Source organism: Crocodylus siamensis, chromosome 5 (assembly GCF_052110815.1).
Source record: "Crocodylus siamensis isolate JL-2025a chromosome 5, ASM5211081v1, whole genome shotgun sequence".
Classification (NCBI taxonomy): domain Eukaryota; kingdom Metazoa; phylum Chordata; order Crocodylia; family Crocodylidae; genus Crocodylus; species Crocodylus siamensis.
Genome location: NC_143399.1, coordinates 70837691 through 70853655, shown reverse-complemented (window position 1 = coordinate 70853655; position 15965 = coordinate 70837691). Strand labels below are relative to the sequence as shown.

Sequence of the window (15965 nt, the reverse complement as noted above, 5' to 3'; positions counted from 1 at the left end):
AACAATCCTTGCCTCTCTCATATTTCCTGGACCACCAAGACAACAACATCATGGAAACACTACCACATCTATTTAAGCCTGTAACAGGACTGGCATACCAGTGGTGGCCATCACACTTTCTCATGGTGACTCACCTCCTGTACCACTCAACCTCTCTTTGCATTTACCTTGATCTTGTTAATAAAACTTGGAAAGGGAGGCTGCCCAAGGGTCTTAGTGTGAGCTATAACCTGTATTCTTTACCTGCAGTTCCCTCTCAGAACTCACTGTTCCCAAGCAATTCTTCTGGCTGAGTAGGCCCTCTTGGCCCACATGTGTCCACAAGGGCACCCATTGCCTAATGGGATAATCATGGCCTCCAACCTCCCCTGTAGCCCATGACTCGCAGATGTACTGATCAAACAATCAGTGGTACCTACACCCCAGTCTTTCATCCAAAATTCTACACCTTTTCAGTCTCTTATCAATCTCCACCCCTCCTGGAGCTTTCTCCAGCCCATCCTTGCCCCCACCCTTCCTGGGCTGTGGGCCCCTCACCCTGGCTCTGCCCTTCTTTGGGCACTGGGATCTCTGTAGCCCCTCTTCTACCTGTTTCCTTACACCCCCACCACCCTTCCTTCCCCCGGGGCTCTGGGTTCTCAATAGTCTTGTCTTTGTCCCTCCTGGGCTGTGGGTCCTTGAGTCACTGCCCCTCCTACATGGCTAAACTACTACTTGCCCTGCCCCTTCCTCACCACCAGCAGCCTCAAGCCTCATGTGCCTTACTGGCACCATTGGGACCTCCTGACCACCCCTACAATCCCAAACCCAATCATCTGGTTAATCCAATCAAAACATAAACACGTCAGCTATAACGTAATTCTCTAAGCACACTGGATCTCTTCTGGAATCCCCATCCATCCTAAATCTAATCCCCCTGCCATCCCTCATCTTCTTACTGACAACTCTCAGGGATCCCAAGCTCTCTATTGGACTCTCATCAGCAGGCATCTTACAGCAGAGCTCCTTCCACTCCAGCCTCCAGGGCCAGACTGACTGCTTATGCTTCAGCTCTAGTTTATATGCCAGCCAAGCCTTACTCCTTTACAATCAGGTGAGTCTCTGGGCTATCTGCAGTTGTTCTCCAAAAAGTTTTGCTTATTGGCCTTCAGGGTAGCCTATAGCAGCAGACAGTTGTAGTCTTGCTTTATTTCACACACAAGACTCTTGTCTTGTATTGGTCACAGGAAACTGCTAGCCCTGTAGGAGGCTTCTTGCTGCTCACACAGGTTAATCTAGTATTGTACTATTGCTGTGCAACTAGCACAGCAATATGCACTTCCCATTTATGGGTTCTGGCTGCCTATTCTTTTATGGCTAGTCCCAGTCTTGACTGCCTGAGCACAGTTTGCCCCTGTTTTCCTCTTTATGAGCTACAGGAGTCATAGGCTCTCTGTTATGGTGCTGATCCATATCTGACCAGCTTATTTCTGACATAAATTTTGGCTTTACTTTTCAGAATCAAACCTTCTCCTGGTCTCCTATATGTCTAGTTGCCAGTAAAGGGGTGAGCGTTTGAGAGCTACCCAAAGTAGTTGCTTTCTATCTTAGCCTTGTCATGTCTCTTCTTTCTTTGAAAAACCTGCTTTTATTTAAAGGAATGAGGAAATATCATTATATGGCAACAATCAGATGAAACAGGCCAGTTCTGCACCCTGAGCAGTAGCAACACATAGTGCAGGAGTAACGGCTGGAGATTCACTGCTGGAAGGGGAAATGTGGTTGAGAATTTGATGCTTCACCCCACTATTGTGATAATTGGCATCCAAATTGCTATCGACATTTTTTTTTGTTGTTTTAACTGGCTGCACATATCACCAAGTTTATCAGTTGCACAGAGTTTTTGTTAACTTCTACAAGACCCTCACAATGAGTCCTACATTGGAGTAATGAAGGGGTGTATGCCCCAAAAAAGACATTGGTGTGGTAATCCCTCTACTTAGGAGTTATCAAAGGAGGGGAGGTGTTGGGACCCAGAGGCCTTCAAGCCTGTGTTTGAAATTTCTGCTTAGCTCAACCTAGGTGCTTAGTTTGAATTGTGATTGAAACATGCAACCAGTAAAAGAAGATGTTGGAAAAATACTGTCCCTTAAAACAAATCAGGAATTGGCTAACTACATTGAATAAATATAATCTGGGTGAAAAAGGAACAGTCATAGAAACACCTACCCCCACCTAAGAATGAAAAGATTACCTCAAAATAGAAAAAGTCCAGTTAAAGGTAACCATATTTGACAAACAGAAGCAAGATTATTAATATGCATTAGGAGGAAGACTGAAGCTAATTTTATTACGAAATGCAAGCCATATAATATACAAAAAGCGGTGAGAGACTGTACCCTCTGGAACACTCCTGATGAAAGCCTGAAGAGATCCTGTCACCAATCCAATTTCTTGTCTTCCCATTAGACATGGGAACCAGGAGCCCTGGACAAGACTTTATGGTTTGATCAACCAGTGAAGTTGCATTCGCAACATTACAGGATGGTGAAAATCTGCTTTGACTAGCTGCAAACCTAAAATTTGTAATTGCTAACACTGCTTCAATTCTAATTAGAGTTGTACCTGTTACGGTTCAATAAACTTCCCTTTAGTGTAGAACAACTATGTCTTAGACTTCTTGTCTAGTATAAGATCCATTATAGCATCATAGGGATGCAACAATGTCACCTTTTTTAGTCACTGACATGTATGTCAAGCAGCCATTTAAACACACATTCTTAGATGCAAAAAAAGAGAAGATGACACCTCTCACAGCTGCTAACTAGGGGTGCGTGAAGTGAGACCTGTTTGATTCAGATTCGGTCCAAATCAAGGTTGGTGATTTGATTTGTTGATTCGGATCACTGCCCCTGATTCGATTCAGCCAAATCTGAATATTCAATGTTGATTCGGAGAATCAGCAATTCAGACATAGACACAGCTTTAAAAGTTTTTTCTACATACCTCAAGGTGCACAGCTTGTAAATGCTGTGATGCTAGGACACATGGAGCATCCCACAGGAGTGCGGGAGGTACTTCCAGTCCACTTCTGGGTCCACCAGGGAGTGCCATGGATCAGCCATGGAGGAACCCCAGGTGCTCCTCCCAGACTCAGGAAGCACCAATCACCAAGCTAGGGGGGGAGGGGAAGTCCCAGCTCACTCCCAGGTGGACCAGAAGTGCTTTTGGTCCTTTTCAGGTCTGCTGCCAAGCACACTTGGGACCCCTCTATGCTTGGGAGCTCCTGTGTCCCATGAGCCCCAGCATTGCAGTATTGATAAGCCACCTCCTATCTAAAGGTTTGTAAAAAAAAACATTTAAAGCTGTGTCTATGTCTGAATCTCCAAATCTTTCCCAATTTCTCCAAATCAATTTGGAGGGTTCGGATTCAATTCAGAGAGATTAAAGGGTTCCTCTGGGGAATAGGAGAGTGAGGCCCTCAGATCCATTCCAGCCCTCCTGCTTGCTTACCCATTGTTATATTACTGATAACGATGATGTTGAAATAGAAAGGGAAGGATTCTATCTAAAAAAGAAACTCATAAAACAAGGATTACTAAGGTTTGAGGTAAAATACTTAAGTTGTGACATGATTGAAAGGTTTATGATTGGTCAATTTTATATCTTTTTTTTTTTCTGAATAGTCATCTATACTTATGTGTGAAGGATGGTAAAATACCTTTCTTTTTTTTTTTACCCTGCAATAAACTATACTTTTTGCCCTTCTTTCTGGGAATATTTTGGCCTTCCTTTTGCCACAAAAAGCTTTTGAAGGTTTACACTTTAATTTTAACATATATTAAAGATGGTATTATTATTACAAAACAGTTCCGAAGATGATAGGTCCTTGACTGCTTTCTGCTTTGACATAAGTATTAAACAAACATAAATCATATACAACAGTGTAGCAGCAACCACTGTATTTGTATTAAGACAACTGTGTGAGACAGTTGATAGATTCTTTTGAGGCTTCATAACACTAACTAGTCCATTACTGTATCAAGAAAGTTTAAGAATTAAAATAAGGATTACACAATACAAACCCATCAATGAAGCACGGACTTCATGGCAAAATGTTCATGACAGATTATGCTAATAGCTATTGCATTATTTAACTTATAAAATCAAAATAAGATAGTATGAATTTATCTTTCATAGTAAATACCAGAGCTGTCTAACCTCAAAACAGTCATGAGCCCCAGGCTACTTATTGCATAGGTTGCATACCATATGGGCTCCCTGAGCTCTGCTCTGTGTATGCAGTGTGAGACCCTCACTGCCATGTGATCCAGTTGAGCCCTCTCCCCTGTCACTGCCACATGGGCAAAACAAGCCCACCTGCTAGTGCTCTTTGTGAGCAGCAAGCTCAATGGCCCCATGCTGTCCTGCCACAGAGACCCCGGCCACTACAGCAGCAGGAGCAATTGAAGGAATAGTGGCTGGGCAAGAGCCTACGTGCTACACTTCAATCCCTTATAGGACAAATGTGGCCTATGGCCTGCCAGTTGAACAGCCTTGATATATACCTTTTTATTTTGCTGAATTCCTTTCACACCTTAGTATTACATATAACTTGAAAATTTATTCTCATGGAGACAAATTCTGGGCTTTGGATTTCAAAAACTGAAGGCAATTAAACCAAAAAAGGACTACTTGCAACAGAAACCAAAAGTGCTTTCACAACCGCAACACAGCTATGCAAGCAGATTATTCTTGGCAAAACAATAAGTAATCTAGAGGGATACAGGTACATGGGAACTACAGATAGAGCAGTTGTAAATGCTAAACATATGACCCACTAACCCTGCCCCAGAACACTTCAATTCTTGTGGAGTCTGAAATCCAAAGGCATTCATCAAAGCAGTATCAAAGTGCTCCACTGACTCCCCACCTTCCCTCTACCAGCTCTAGCTTTTCAGGTGAACCTGTTTCTTGAAGTCAGGCTTAGCATCTATCTGTGCTATGCTAATCAACCCTTGTTTGTGAAAGGAGTTATCTGTTCCTCTCTTCTCATCCTCCATCTTTTAATATCTGACAGTTTAGTCTGGCAGATAATAGAATTATAAAATAAAACCAAGCACAGAGATTTAGGGACATCATTTCTTCTAAGCCTGTTAAAATAATCTTCTGTAGAAATGTTTCCTAGAGGGTCCTAATAATTGTGTTGCATTTTTTTTGCTCACACAGGTGCATTTCACCCTCTCTACAATCCCCTCCTTCCCCTCCCATAAACAATGGAAACAAATGCATACTTCTCTTTTGCCAAAGTATTGTTCCATACAAATAGTAATCCACAGTATGCAGAGAACTTTTCATAGCCCTCAAGGAAGGAAGGAAGGAAGTCGGGTGTGCAAGTAATGATTCATATTTAGCATAGATCATTCACTTAGAGGAGGATAAAATGCTTCCATCTCAGACTGTCCCATCACATCTACATTAGCTCTCCTATACATTTCAGGTATCCTTATGCTGGGCAGCAAAAGAAAATAAGAGCTCTTTCCAGAGTCAATGATATGTTAAGGAAGTTAAAAAAACAACATTCTGCTCTCCAAACTATACATTTCTTTCAAGTTGTCTAGATAACTAGTTCCCAACCAACTGATAGTGGGACATAGAGTAACAGGTCCTTTAACAGGGAAGCATTGAATGCACCAGCTTTGCTTGATGAATTTTCTGTTTGAACATTTGTTGTTTTAGCCCTACTCATCATCAAATCATTTAACAATAATGGTTTACCTCAAAAACTTCTTCATCAAGAATTCTGGTTCCAAAGACGGCAATGCCATTGGTGTCAACAGTTGCTTGGTCACTTCTCTCAAGTGGTTTTGTGGTTTTCTTTTTACAGTCAACAATCATAGTAACGGTTTTCTTCTCTACACTGATTGCTACCCGATGCCACCTAGCAAAGGAAAACAACACTTCCGTAAACCCCTTAAAAACAACCAAACCACTGTATCAAGAAAAGTGCATGTGAAACTGTCATCCAATTAAAAAATGCATACTGAACTATGACTTTCCTTTTTTCATAATTTACCCTCCCTTTTAAGGACTAACGTTTCCATAGGAAGTACTTTCAAGAAGTTTTTCTATAGCTAGCATACAAAATAAAAATGAAATTTTATCTTAAAATAAAATAAAATGTGTTTACATATGCCTGAATGGAGATGCATTTACTCCTGATCCAATAAAACAATTAAGCATGTACTTTAAGTTCCTATGTTCCAATCCAGTTCCCACTGGAATCAGTAAAAATAGTCCAATAAACGTCAGTGAGAATGTGTCACACCTGCAACTAATAGAATTAGCTGCAAAGAAGTCCTTAAGTGTTTTGATGGACAAAGCCTTCCAGCAGAAGTCACGTATAAAATACAGATTTTTAATAAGTACGGTGATACCTCAATTTTGTAATGCAAATAATCCAATACCTACATTTACTGAAAAGCAACAAAACCCCAGCTTTTTAAAAATTACAAATGTAGTATTTTTGTTAAATTCAATCCACAATACCTACAACATGTTAGCACAATTCATCATACTAAAATTATGCACTGAAGCAATTTAAGATTTTTTCCCCCTTAAGAGTTCTATACGGGTTTCCCTCACTTTATGTGGGTTCTGTAAGTGTGAAATCGCTCTTATGCAATGACACTTTTTATACCAAAAATTCGTTATATGCGAGGTAAATTCACTGTTATGCGATCAGTGTGGTGGAAGCCTGCAGTCAGCTGCTTTGTATGGTGGATTGTGGGAGTGGCACAAACCAAAATATTCTGTATGGATCTGTGCTCCTCACTCATTGTCTGTGACACGTGTTTCTATAGTTGCCATCCCCATTATGGTAACATTCACCACAACCCTGTGCTTGTGAGTACCGTTTGCTGTTGGTGAGTACCAAAACTGTCTTGTAAAAATGGTAGAAATGGGTCTGGGGGTCAGTACAGTCAAGATCTTGGAACATATTCCTATTTGTTACATTGTAAAGTGGGTTCCCTATATGGGACTTCGAGTTATGCACCATTTTCCAGGAACACCTGTGGAGAATAAGGCGAGGGAAACCTGTATATGTAACATTTTGCTTTATAAGAGACATTAAGAAATAGGAAATATTCCTTCACACTCTCTCAGATATCTTATGTGATACCTAGAGATGTATGTGCTGTTTTAAGTCCATACATTAGAGCTAGATCCAAAGCTCAATGAAGTCAGTGGAAAGACTCCAATTGACTTTAATAGGCTTCAGATCAAGCTATCTTTCTCTGAATGTTTTGCTAATATAAGAACTTTATTCAATGCATACACAACAGAGATAAATGAACTCTTTACTATATTTTATTAGAATAATTAACTTCCTTGTCTTATTATTTATGGAGGTTCTGTGGACAGACTTCAATTTTTATTAATTTGTTAGTCATTAAAATTATTTGATGAATCTTTTGTATGGGTTGGTTATGAACAATTCACTCTGGTCAAGGTTTTGCTATTTGCAATTTGGTCCGTGTGCTCTGTGATTAGGTATCTATGTAATACAATATCATTTTTCCTGCCTATTTGAACTAATTGCAAACCTTACAAAATGTTTTAAAAGATGAATGCACAAGCATTTTCAGCATTTAGAGTTTTGCAAATGCACATATACACAGTAACATGGGCACTTTTTTCTGCAAGTATTCTTTCAAAAAGATTTGTTTCTAAAACCTTCACAAAAATGCATAAAAAAAGTTGTAAATAGTGTTAAACTGACATATTTTTATTAAAGCTATTTATCAATATTTTGCAGGGTTTTCCTAGCTGTCATTTATGCTATTAATTTATTGTCTTGATAAAAGACATGGACCAGTTTAATAAGAACATTTCTAATGACCAGCTAAACAACTGTAAGCAATGGATACTATACGAGACAGTGAACATATGACCACATATCTGATTGCTATGAGCAAGGAATGTCACAGAAAATACGTGGAACTAGTGAGATGCAAGATGACGTCTAGAAACAAATGACTTCAGCTGGCATTTGTAGGCACAAAGGGTGTCCAAAGCAGGGAGACAGTTTGTACTGTGGTTACAAAAGGCTTTTAAATATTAGAAGGAATGCCATGAAGTTAATGGAATCTGACCGCTAACCAGTGCTGCTTAGCCAGGATTTAAATGTTTTGTTTCCTTTGTCTGGAAATAAGTTGTTCTAATTGTGAAAGCAAACTGTCGAGCTAGCCTCAGGCACATAAGACTGATTAGACTTAAAAACCTCACACACATATATTAAGAAAAAGAAGTGTTGCACATGTTTATAATAAATGCAATATACAACTGGATAACAGTCAGTCCAGTAGCTCCCTTGCACTTATTACATTTCATATCAAATACAGTTTATTTTAGACTTACTTGCCATCTGCAATGTTGACTGTCCTAAAAAGAGGATAATCTTCTGGGGTAGGTTTCCCATGTTGATCTTCATACAGGAAGACAGGGGATCTACCAACTTCCACACCTACTTGCTGAATACCCTGTTCATTGTAGATAGATAAAAGGAAGGATTGGATCCCCTTCTTAGGTTTCACGGTCAATAATATTGAAAAATCTTCAGGGAAGCTTGCACCTAAGAAGAAACCGACAGAGTTACAAAGATGTAACTATTTCTTGGACATTTATGTTTTTCTAGTAATGGAGAGATTGAAGTTTTCTAAATCTTGGATTTTTTTCTGTCCAAATAGCTATGTTATTTATTTATTTATTTATTTATTAAAGTTCTTTTTTTTTCCAAACTGTACAGGCTTCTTAGTCTTCCAGTTTTCATTTTTCTTCCCAAATGTCTTGACACCTTAAATCATCACAGAAGCTTAAATCATTAAGGCATTGCATATTTATGTGTGCATAAATCAGCTTAAAAGCAGTTCCATATGCATTACTTTTCTGTTGTTCCTTTTCTAAAAATTGAAGAAAGTATCCTACTATACATAGTAAGGGTGGCATGCAGAGAAGTCGCATTATATTCCATAAATTACTTCTTCCCTTAGCACAAAGCTTAATTGGGGTAGATGTCCTCTATTAAGCCTTGTTCAAAGGAATGCAGATGAATTGAGCAATAAACTTGCATGTGACAAATTGTGCAGACATTATTTATGAGACAACTTCATGAGTAACTTATTTTAAGAAAAGCAAAGCAGATGCCTATCTATATGTAATAGAAACTTCAAGCCACTTTATTTTATTTTTTTCCTGGACAATTTCTCATTGAAGTACAGGCCAGAAGTCAATCATTGTTTTAACTTTTACAACTCAGAGAATAAAGAGGAGATATATTGCTTAAGTGAGGAAATCGCAGAAGATGGATGCATATGATGGAAAAAGTGCTCCAAAGTATTAAGCGGTTATTCTGACACTCCTTTTACTGAAAAACACCCTGAACAAATTCTTGCCCAGTGTCCAAAGACCAATTAAGTAAACTGTGTCAAGAAATCCATATGGCAATCGATTGGTAGAAAACTCTCCAGTCTGGAATCAAGAGTAGAGATCATTCATGCAGCCATTTTTCAGATACTACTGTGGACACTTGTGGGATAGTGACTCCCATGTAGAATATGTGATCTGTGGATCACCACAATGTGAGGAGATGAGGTGAAATGAAGGGTGAAATAAGGACAATACCCCCTTTCCCTTCCTTGAGAACTCTAACTCATGCGGGAGAATCCATAACTGCCTCAATGGCTAGGGACAGAAATTACACATAAACCAGTACAAATGATTATAAACCAGTTCAAATCTGTAACACAACAGAAATACAGTGCACGCAAACTGCTTTCAAAATGCCTGAAACCATTTTAAGATGAACCTAGATGGATATAGTATCTGACTTAACTGATTTAGATTAAATCAGTTTATTGAACTTCTGTCCCAAATCCTCTCCAGATCCAAGTTCACTCACAGTCCCCCCACATCCCAGGATGCTTTGCATCTTCCCTGCAAACCACCACCCCCACAGTGTGGGTGGGCTAGCCTCGGTCCAAGCTATCTGCTCCAGCCAAGAAAGAAGATGTGCTTTAGTCCCCCCAGATTCTGGCTTGGACCATTGCAGGCATGTGGCTGCATTTCCAGAATCAAAAGTGAATGTCTCTTCAATTGCTTATAGGTTTAATCCATGCAATTTAGACTAACCTGTGAAGACTGAATTAATACAGCCTTGGGTTTTTGATTGTCTGTACTTAGCCAATGTGAGTGAGTCTATATAATTATTCAGGTTGTGGAGCCGTGGACACAGAGGAAAGAAATGTGTTACCTGCAGTTCTTTTGACATTTCTGGAAGTTTGCTTCCCCCTCACTACCCACCAGTAAAAAATGTATGAACAACTGCCTTATTTCAGTGCTATAGAATCTGAACCCAAATCCAGATGTGAACTCTACTTCCTCATTCCATATGTACCCTAAATTTAAAATGTGTGGTAATTAATTCAAAAGTAGGCATTTAGGTAAGGATCTCTCATGTATCTTCCAAGTTTTCAGGCTAGAGAACTAGAACAAATATATCTGGCATATTCCATGTCTGGCTTAATTAATTTATGCATAAGGATGCAAAGTTTATAAAGTCATTAAAAAAATCTTGGCAATTTAGGCTTAGCTGGTTCACACTTGATTCTCTGGATATTTGCTAAATTTGGCACTTGTTAGAATTGGTATGAAATAAAAAAATATTATTTACTGAATTAAAAAGCAAAATATATTTTTTCAATTACAGCCAGAGGCACCACAAGCATCAAGAGTATACCACTATTGTGTTGGTAGTTTGAACTAAAAAAGAAGCAGGTACAAAACACAGCAAATATAATTAAGTCATACTATAAAATGCTTCTCATTTAATGGTATGGAATAAATTGTATAAAATAAAAAAAATCCTCTGAAAATGATGATACCTCTAAGATATTAGATGAAGAGACTCACTCTTAAAGATTTAAGAGTTAGCTAAATTTAGATGAATGAATAGAGTATCTGGTTCCTCAGCTAACATATAATCTCATAGTTAAGGATAGAAAGGAACATGCAAGCGCATGAGTATTTTTGCCTCTTATGAATGGAACATTATAAATAAAGCCTGTTTTTCTCTTCCATGTTTTTGTACACAGAAAAAACCCCCCACCTGATAGGGTAGAATGAACATAAGTCATAGTCTGAGCATATGTCATTTGGAAACCAATCTTTTTCATCAAAGTTAAATGTTTATATAGCAATTAGAAAACAGCCATTGTACGTAATAGCAGGGCATCAAAATTATGAGCTAAGATCTTCTCTGTGATCTCTTTTACTTATTTTGGGGTTTAACCTCTGAAGCATCATCATTGTAAGGCTAAAAAATAGACTCAATTGGCAAGAAAACCTACAAGAAATTAAGTTGTGGACTATTTAAAGATTTGAATATACTGTGAAATCTTGTTTCACTAAAGATTTTAGAAATTAAACATGCATACCAAAGGCATGCAAGTTAAGCATGGCATTTGAAGAAGCATCCACATATACAGTTAATTTAAAAAACTAAAATATTCTTGTTTATAAGTAAAACATTCCAATAAAAATAAATACAATTATTTCTCTAAAAACTTTTGTTTAACACAGGCTATTGAAAAACAGTGAAGCAACAATTTAACAAATATATCAATAAGAATTATACAAAAATATGACTAGTTATGGCTATTGGACCTGTTGGTGGGTTTTTGTGTTTGTTTTGTTTGGGGGCAATAATAGAAAAAACGTGGCTTTCTTATAGCCAAAGCTGGAATAGCCACAATTACAGATAAAAAGTAAAAAGTTCTGGCATATAACATTTTATAAGTATTATGTTATTATGGCAAATTACTACTTTTATGAATGAAATTATATTCTACTTTATATTATTATTGTTCTATAACAGTGGTTTTCAACCTTTTTTCACTTGCAGATCATGGAAGTGCAGACTCCTTTGAGTTGTAAGTGTGGGTATTCACATATGATTGATCATAGTTTTCTTTCACAGACCCTGTAGACATAGTCTGCAGACTCCCTAGAAATCTACAGACCACAGGCTGAAAACCACTCTCTTCTACTGTTCTAATGATATTAAAACACTTATAATTAACTATACTAGTTATAGAGACAGCTATGTTGTATAGGATATAATTGATAAATAAGGGATTGAGGAGTATCCTAAATTCTGTTCCCACTAAACTTAATCTCCTACTGACTTCAACTGGATATCAGGTTTAAGGTTACAGTGGGGAGCAACAAGGGTGATGTCATAGTGGGTGTCTTCTATAGACCACCAGACTAGAAGGATGAGGTAGATGAGAGTTCCTTCAGACAACTAGTGAAAGTCTCCCAATTACAGGCCCTCTCTCTCATGGGGGACTTAAACCACCATGATATTTACTGGGAGGGCAATACAGAAGTGCACAGGCAATACAGAAAGTTTTTGGAGAGTGCTGGAGACAACTCCCTGGTACCAGTATTGGACAGACCAATCAGGGACCATGCTTTTCTAGACCTGCTGCTCACAAACAGGAAAGAATAGGTAGGGGATGTAGCAGTGGATGGCAACTTGGGCAGCAGTGACCATGAGATAATCGAGTTCAGGATCCTGATGAAAGGAAGAAAGAAGACCAGCAGAACACAGACCCTGAACTTCAGAAAAGCAGACTGACTCCCTCAGGGAACTGATGGGCAGGATTCCCTGGTAAGCCAGTCTGAGGGGGCAAGGATTCCAGGAGGGCTGGCTGTATTTTAAAGAAATCTTACTGAGGGCACAGGAACACACAAACCCCATGTGCAAGAAGAATAGCAAATAAGGCAGGCAACCAGTCTGGCTTAGCAGAGAACCCTTCAGTGATCTTAAACACAAAAAAGAAGCTTACAAAAAGTGTAAGCTTGGACCGATGACTTTGGAGCAGTATAAAATTATTAGTTGGGCATGCAAGTCTGAAATCAGGAAGGACAAAGCACAACTGGAGTTGCAGCTAGCAAGAGATGTGAAGGGTAACAAAAAGGATTCTACAACTATGTTAGCAGCAAGAGGAAGGTCAGGGAAAGTCCCTTACCGAATGGAGTAGGCAACCTAGTGAGAGATGATGAGGAAATTCCTGAATTACTCAATGCCTTTTTTACCTCAGTCTTCACAGACAAGGTGAGCTCCCAAACTACTGTACCAGGCAGCACAGTTTCGGGAGAAGGTGGACAGCCTTCAGTGATGAAAGAACAGCTTAGGGACTATTTAGAAAAGCTGGATGTATACATGTCCATTGGGCCAGACACAACGCAGCAGAGGGTGTTGAGGTAGTTGGCTGGTATGACTGCAGCACTGCTGGCCATTATCTTTTGTGGCAATCAGGAGAGGTACTGAACAGCTGAAGAAGGGCAAGCATAGTGCCCATCTTTAAGAAAGGGAAGGAGGATTCAGGGAACTACAGGCCAGTCAACCTTACCTCAGTCCCTGGAAAAATCATGGAGCAGAGACTCAAGGAATCCATTTCTAAGTATTTGGAGGAGAAGGAAGTGGTCAGGAACAGTCAACACAAATTTACCAAGGGCTAGTCATGTTGGACAAACTGAATTGCTTCCTATGATGAGATGACAGACTCTGTGGATGTGGGGAATGCAGTAGACATGATATAATTTGACTTTAGCAAGGATTTTGATACAGTCTCTCACATTATTCTTGCAAACAAGCTAAGGAAGTATGGGTTGGATGAATAGACTATAAGGTGGATAGAAAGCTGGCTGGAGCAGCAGGCTCAGAGGGTAGTGATCAATGGCAGCTGGTATCCAGGAGTGCCCTGGATGTTGGTCCTGTGGCTGGTTTTGTTCAATATCTTCATTAATGATTTGGAAGATGGGATGAATTGTACCCTAAGCAAATTCATGGATGACATCAAGCTGGGGTGTCCAGTAGAAACACTGGAGGGTAGGGCTAGGATTCAAAGTGACCTGGACAAATTGGAAGATTGGGTCAAAAGAAATCTCTTGAGGTTCAACAAGGACAAGTGCAAAGTCCTGCACTTAGGAATGAACAATCCCATGCATTGCTACAGGCTTGGGACCACTGGCTAGCCAGAAGATCTGCAGAAAAGGACCTAGCAGTTACAGTACACAATAAGATGGATATAAACCAACAGTGTGCCCTTGTTGAGAAGAAGGCTAACAGTATACTGGGATGCATTAGTAGGAGTGTGGCCAGCAGATTGAGGGAAGTGATTATTCTATATCTCTTCTATATTATATTATTCTCTTCTATATCTGTACTGGTGAGGCCACATCTCAAGTAATGTGCCCAGTTTTGGGCCCTGCAACTATAGAAAGGATATAGACAAGTTTGGGAAAGTCCAGTGGAGGGCAGCAAAAATGGTTAGGGGGCTGTGGCATGACTTATGAGGAGAGGCAGCGGGAACTGGGCTTATCTAGTTTGCAGAAGAGAAGACTGAGGGGGATTTGATAGTAGTCTGCACCCGTCGGGCTTTGACCATCCGGTCACGTGCCATGCAGCTTTGGATGTACGGGGTTGCCTGTCGATCTGTCCCTGTGGTCCTGCTGAGCAGATGTCCCTCCCCTGGGTAGTCTCTTCCCCAATCTCACCTGCCACAACTTTGTATCTTACTCCAGTGGCGGGGTCCGACTACTGGGGTTCTCGAGCATCTGGGACCTCTGAGCGGCAATCTTCCACAAGGCTCCACCTCTCCTATACCTCGCCCTGATACTCAGCCTCTACTAGTTGCTGATGTCTTTTGGCCAGACCTCCAACTGTTGGTGCCCCATGTTCTCCTATAGAGACGTACTATGGGCCACCTGGACCCAATCTGTACTCTACCTACTGGGTCTCGTGACTGCCTAGATTCCCTTGGGACCACACCCCCTTTTGATTGAGCCAACACTGGGGCTCCCTATGCTGTACCTCACAACCCCTCTGTGGCAGGACAGTCCCTAGGGGTGCCGTGACCTCCCTTAGTGCCCTTGCCTACCATGCCAACCTGGGTCATGAATGCACCCTCTATCTCGCCGGCCATGTCTTTGATCTTATTATTATTAATGGGAGGCTGCCTTCCTGCACTTCTTGGCATGGGGCCGGTCTTGCTATACCAGGGTTCTGTTCTATTCCCTGTGCTGGTCCTCTCTCGGGGCCTACCCGATATGCTCACCCCCTCTCCCAGGCCTGCTCAATATACGCACCCTTTCCTGGGGTCTCTCTCAGACTGAGCCCTTTTGCCCTCCCCGGGTTTCTCAATGGGCTTACTCCCCTCTTGGGGCTACTCAATTACAGGCAGTGTCCGACCCGGGCCTGCCTCCCATACGTCCCGTGGTCACCCACACTTAGGCCTGTGCCTCACGCCTCCCGCGGTCTCTATGCCTCAATGGGCTTGCTCCCCTCTCAGGGCTTCTCAATTACAGACAGTGCCTGACTCGGGCCTGCTTCCCATACGTTCCACGGTCACCCACACTCAGGTCTGTGCCTCGCACTTCCCGCGATCTCACGCACACTCGGGCCTTGTCTCCCGCACTTCTCACGGTCCTGCCCTCATTGGGGCTTCACTCACGCTTCCCGCGCTCACGTGCTTCTTGCCCTCACCGGGGCCTTGGTCGCACTTCCTGCGGTTGCCCGCACTGGGGCCTTGCTCGCGCCCCCCCATGCTCGCCCGCACTGGGGCCCGCCCGCACTGGGGCCTTCTATGCCTGACTCGGGCTTCCCAGAATTGGGGCTCAGGCGGCCTTAGCCTTACCTGGCCCCCAGACCCACCTTCTCAGGCCTACGCCCAACTGGGGCTCTTCCCAATTGGGGTTCCCAATTGGGGCTCGTCCCGATATCACCCATGCTGGGCTGGGGGCGGGATACTTCTTGAAGTTGCCCAATGGGCTGGGGTCAGGACACCCCAAAACGCAGTGCCCTCTGCAACACTAGAAACCTCCCTTCTATTGGGGAGATCCCTTGAGGCCTCCTCCAA

At 41.2% G+C, this 15965-nt stretch overlaps 1 protein-coding gene across 9 annotated transcripts in view; it reads right to left on the bottom strand.

The window, feature by feature from the left end:
• COL11A1 (collagen type XI alpha 1 chain) overlaps nucleotides 1-15965 on the bottom strand; it is a 256244-nt gene that overhangs the window by 208611 nt on the left and 31668 nt on the right. For all 9 annotated transcript variants that reach the window (XM_090048879.1, XM_090048883.1, XM_090048880.1 and 6 more), the window contains exons 3-4: nucleotides 8401-8614; nucleotides 5758-5920 (exon numbers count right to left, since the gene is read on the bottom strand). In XM_090048879.1, coding sequence (XP_089905005.1) covers nucleotides 5758-5920; nucleotides 8401-8614 — 377 coding nt within the window. The remainder of the gene's footprint in view (nucleotides 1-5757; nucleotides 5921-8400; nucleotides 8615-15965) is intronic.